The sequence below is a fragment of the Medicago truncatula genome, chromosome 3 (assembly GCF_003473485.1).
Source record: "Medicago truncatula cultivar Jemalong A17 chromosome 3, MtrunA17r5.0-ANR, whole genome shotgun sequence".
NCBI classification, from domain to species: Eukaryota; Viridiplantae; Streptophyta; class Magnoliopsida; order Fabales; family Fabaceae; genus Medicago; species Medicago truncatula.
Genome location: NC_053044.1, coordinates 15,432,207 through 15,438,237, shown reverse-complemented (window position 1 = coordinate 15,438,237; position 6,031 = coordinate 15,432,207). Strand labels below are relative to the sequence as shown.

Here is a 6,031-nt window from a genome sequence, read left to right as displayed (position 1 = left end):
GTAAACTAATTGCTTGGCCTGACGCTGCCTCATATGTATTCAAAATACTTTTCATAACTTGTGCTTGACTTTCTTCCGCTTTGAAGAAGAGAAAAAATCGTCGGCAAACAACAGATGAGATACCGACGGAGCCCCACGACAAATACTAGTACCAGAAATAGCTTCATTTTCCTCAGCGTTTCGAATTAGGGAGGAAAGACCCTCCGCACAAATAATAAACAAGTATGGCGAAAGCGGATCCCCTTGACGAAGGCCTCACCCTGGAATAACCGGACCAACATGTTCCCCATTTACAAGAACGCTATAGTCAACAGATTCGACACACATTACCATCCATTGAATCCATTTCTGATTAAATCCCATTTTTTCCATAACCGCCTTCATATAATCCCAATCCATTCTATCATAGGCTTTGCTAATATCAAGTTTAAGAGCAACAAACTTATCATTACCTCTAGTTTTTGTCTTCATAAAATGGATAACTTCAATTGCAATCATCGCATTATCCAAAATAGATCTATTAGGAACGAAGGCCGACTGGTTGTCGGAGATGCACTTATGAAGAATAATTTTAAGCCTATTGGCGAGTACCTTTGAAATGAGCTTGTACAAAACATTACAAAGTGAAATGGGGCGCCAATCTTTCATAGAGGCCTGGGAGTTACCTTTTGGGATTAAAGTAATGTTTGTCATGTTCAGGTCTGGTGGGAAAGAACCTGTATCTAACCATGTACAACATTCTTTTAAAATCTCATCACTACACAAATTCCAAAATTGCTGATAAAATCCCGGACTATAACCATCCGCCCTGGAACATTTACCCGGATGCATAGAAAACATCGCCTCCCGAAACTCTTCCTTGGTAAAAGGTGCTGTCTGTAACACCCTATTTTCCAACGATAATTATTAAATAATAAGAATATATTTAATAGTAAGGATGTTACAAACTTCAACATTATATCACAGAGTAACAATAAAATGTTTTCTTTTAAAATAAATCCACCGAAGAAAAATAAAATTATTCACTGATCACATTAATAATTCATACTTGTCGTTCAATAATCATAAATAGTAAAAGGACAAAGTTTCCAAGATTCCACTCAAACTGCAATTAAAAATTAAATTTTCATTCTCAACCCTAGTGTTACAATATCAGAGCTCGTAGTGACTACATGCTTATTCAACAACTAAATAACAGAACTAAACGGAGGGCATCCCCTCCCATCCACCTTCTTAAACGTCCCATTGCTACTTCTTGTCAACCTGAGCATCTGTACTCAAGGTACAACCACCATACATAAAACAACACAACAAAGTAAGGGGTGAGAAATTCTGTCATAACGTAATAATAGGGAAAAACACACATATTAAATAAATATCAAGATAATATAATCTTCACCATATCTTCACTGTCAACAGTTATTATGCATAATCTCTTCTTTTCACAAATCACTACAGCACATCATCTTCACACTTTCAACCACCAAGCACAAAACATCATCATATATATGTATATGGACTCTCCTATCGACCTATATGAATGTGGTACCACACCTATCGTCATAATTTTCCAGAGATATGTTACTGGACTTTCATCGTCATTTCGTCATCATGATTCCTAGACACAACTTTATATGCATGCATGAAACAGACTCTTCAAGTATTAAAAGATCATAACATCATCAACAAATCAGAATCATAAATGCAGACTCTTCCTGTTATGCACATCATCAAGACAAAATACATCATCGTCATTCACATCGTCATCATAAGCAAACATCGTCATTCTCATCATCAATGTATATTAGGAATCATCATTCAAATCATCATCATAATTATACATCGTCATAAGTTAACCATCGACACTATCATCATCACAACAACATAGACATCGTCATCCTCATCAATATTATAGTATAACCTCATCATGTCCCATCGTAGTAATTTCTTTACATATATATATATATAATATTAATCATCATCACTCTTTGTCACAGTTATAGGACTCCTCATCATTACTCTCTATCATCCGCTTACATCACCATTGTATCTCTTCATTAATCCACTCCTTACGCGTGACTCATTCTACGCCAACATCCCTTTATTTTATTTTATTATTCATCTCACAGACATACTCTATTCTCTCATCTATTCAAGACCCTATATATACTTTATCCCTGATATCATATCTTATTTTTCATTCCTAGTCTCAAGATGTTTTCCTATTCATTATCATTACATACAACTTCCCCTCCCTACATAACTAGGTTCTCCCTCTCCATTTTCATTAACTCTTTCATACTTATCCTCCTCAATAAAGTATCTTATATCTTATTACTTTGTTCTCATGTTCGTAGTCATCTAGGCATCGTCCATTTCCCTAATCTTAACTCCGTTCTAATTTAAAGTTACTGTCTCACCTTATCATTAATTTTGACTTCAACAACTTTCCTCACTAAGACTACATTATAATTCAAGGTTTTATTCTCTCGATACTAGTCATTATTATTATCGTCAACCATTATAACTATTACCTCTTATCCTCTTTCCCATTCATCTTTCTCTCTTCTAATAGATCTCCATTTTATTCATCGTTATCATCACTCATAGTATCTTTCATTACTTAATATACAACTCCTTATCTTCCCTAACATTTCATCTTAACGACCCTCCCATCGTTTACAATCATCTAAATTAGACCTCTATACTCTCTATTCATTTTTACACCTTATACATTAATATATAACATTTATTTTAAGTTCTTTAACTACCTTGGCTCTTTTACGCTTTCACTTAACGGTATTCCTAAACTCATTATTGGTTTAAGGAAATTATGTATAACCTCATAAGTTACCCAGAAAAGCATCTACTTCATATCCCCTTTTACTAAATCGTGTGATTTTAGACTCGCCACATACCCACACTATTTGCTCTATTGAAGTCTCGTCTTATAACATTAGTTAACTGAATATCATTTCTCGTTATTATTTTCACCACCGACCTTACCCAATGTTTTAACTCCTACTCGCAACATAATCCACTTCCTCCTTTACTCGTCACCCTAAACAAGACACGTCATCGGTATTAATCGTCATTCACAAACATCATTTATCACATCATTCATCATCATCATTCAACAACTATCATCTCAACATAAATATTCATCATACGACAGTAACCCCTCATCATTAAATAACATCTTACATGAGAATATGTATACATCACATTCCTTTGTTATTCATTACTACATTTGTAATATACTCTCGTCATTCGTTCTCTCCATTACTACTTCTTTCCATTTAATAGTATACCCTATTCTCCACTCTAATTTAAGTGTTTACCTCTCTATTAACATCTCACGTAACGTCTTCCCTTTGCATCATTGATTACCTTAAACGATTGCACCTTATTCTTCGTTTGTTTTAAATTTATATCCTTCTAACTCACAATTATCTTAGACCCACCTCTGTCATTGGTAACTATCATGAACTATCTTAGACTCACCATTGCTCCGAAGGTATCATTTTTAAACAACGCTTAATTATACTTCTCCTACTTAATTACTATACTTACATAACTTAATTAGATTGTTTATATTGGTCCTACAATAATTTTAGATGGCCAAGGGGTGTTAAAAATAGCAAAGTACAAAAGAAATGATCTCACAACATCGTTTTTGACACTTGCTGTCAAAATCGCTTCATGATTTGGAAAAATCGCTTCATGATTTTGACAGCATCAGACATACTGAAATTACAGATTTTCTGTCAAAATCGCCTCATGATCACTGGAATTGCCTCATGATTTCGACAGCATCAGACATTCTGAAGTCACAGATTTTTCTGCGATTTTCTACCATGGGAGCCTCCTTGGCTCCGTTTCTTAACCCTAAACTCTCCAAAATCGTCCATAATCATCACCATATGATTACCCTATCATTAAAACATTAATCCCTCACTAACCTACCTGATTAACGACACTTTTCACCGTTCAATTCTATGGTTCACTTTACCCTAGGTTATTACTCTCAAATTACAATCTCTCAACAATCCCATCGCCGTCACAACAACATTAATACTCCGACATCATTACAGCCCCACAATGAAATAATAAACCCTAGAGATGAAAAGATTCTCCCCCTTACCTCGAATCCTTCGAGAATTTTGATTTGTGGCTTGACCTCGCTGCCGCTAGGGTTTCTCCTCCAATGCTCCTCTTTTCTTTCTTTTCCACGTTCAGCAATACTGACTCTTCTAACTCTTAACCTTTCTATTTATATTAGGGCCGACCACTTGCTAAGATTCTCTTCCCCTCTACTCACTATTCTTTTACTCTTCCCCTCCCCCGCTTATTTAAAACTTATATTCTACACCCCCGACTCTACGTTATTTTATTTTGACTCCTCCCTTCATTAAAATTAAATTCTCACATCATCCCTCAATCATCATCAATATTCCATTCTCTCAATAACAAAACCATACTCAAGCATAAGCAACATCAATAATAGTATTAATCAAAACTTTGCCTAATGAATATCAATGAATTAAATAGAAATTGAAAGTTGGGGTGTTACACTGTCAATGTCACATTATCCTCATTTGATACAGACTGTCGGATGACTTGTAAAACAAGGGCCGTATGGCTATTATTCTTTTGAAACAAATCCAAAAAATAATTTTTTGCAATTTGACACATACCGTACTATCTGAGACCTTGTTACCTGAGTTGTCCTCAAGAGATAAAATCCGGTTAAACTTCTTCCTTGCAGTGGCTGAAGCGTGAAAAAATTTCGTGTTCCGGTCACCATCTCGATACCAATGAGCTTTAGCACGTTGCCGCCATAAGTATCTTCTTGAGACAATAATCTGCTCATTTTCTTTCTCAGCCGCACAACCTGGTCTTGATTGTACCCTATACTATTGAGTCGAGCATTTTGAATTTGGCGCCTACAATCTTCAATATCCAGCTTTAGCTTGCTGCAATGTTCTCTACTCCAATTCACCATATCAGCTGCACAATGAGATAACTTAGGCATAACAGAATACACCCTATGTTGCTGCCATGCGTCATTCACAAGTTCCTTAAACCTGGTTCAGAAAACCACACATTTTCATAGCGAAAACCCCATTTATGAAGATGAGGGCGCTGCACCGGAGTTATGTTCAAGAGAACAGGATAATGGTCAGAAGATGGGGCTGCAAGATTTTCTAAAATGGCCGTAGGAAATAGATTGAACCAATCACTGTTAGCAAGCGCTCTATCAAGCCGCTCTTCCATCGCACGTGGTGTGCCTAAGCTTTTGAACCACGTGAAAGGGTAACCCTCCACCGGAACATCTACCAAGCCCGAGTCAAGCACCGCTTGCCTGAAACCATTTATTAACCAATTAGCACGAAGGTTTCTTCCTCTTTTTTCACTAGCATCCATTATATCATTAAAATCACCAAGGATGCATATCATATTGGTTCCATATCATATTAATCTGAAAATTGGTTCTAAGAATGTTTGAAACCTCCCAAAAATTTGATGTTCGCAAGTGATATCTTAATGCAAGTGATATTTCAAAGACTTAATGGTTTTTTATCCTTTATTTTTCGATGCTCACGAAAATAGTTTGTGTTTAAAACAAAGTTGAATATGTTGATCTCTCGAGTATCACATTTGTTGTAATTTTGGACTAGATCCGAAGTTTTTTCCCCAAAACATGGTGACTTTCAGCCTCAAACATGCTAACTTACTGTCCCAATTTTGATGCCGAAAAGAAAACACGAATTTTGAGGCCAATATCGCCACTTTTGTGACAAAAATAACTAGAGCGTTGCTACTTGGTGCGAGAAATAACAGTGCAACTGACACACGAATCATGGGGGCAGTGGTATTATTTTCTCAAATACATGAAAGTCAAAATACACTGCAATCTAATGCAAGATCCAACGGTGCCTATCTATTCGTTGTTTTTCGTGGATAATTTATCGCACTATCAATCTTTTTCCAAATAACTATTTGTATGGGGTAAAAATCTGAGTTAGAC

At 35.9% G+C, this 6,031-nt stretch overlaps 1 protein-coding gene across 1 annotated transcript; it reads right to left on the bottom strand.

Moving 5' to 3' along the window:
- Positions 1-255: 255 nt before the first annotated feature.
- On the bottom strand, positions 256-5,427 carry LOC120579512 (uncharacterized). The gene is made up of 3 exons (XM_039831922.1): positions 5,088-5,427; positions 4,698-5,010; positions 256-886 (listed from the first exon to the last, which is right to left on the bottom strand). The coding sequence occupies exons 1-3, from the start codon at positions 5,425-5,427 to the stop codon at positions 256-258; spliced, it is 1,284 nt and encodes a 427-aa protein (XP_039687856.1).
- Positions 5,428-6,031: the final 604 nt, after the last annotated feature.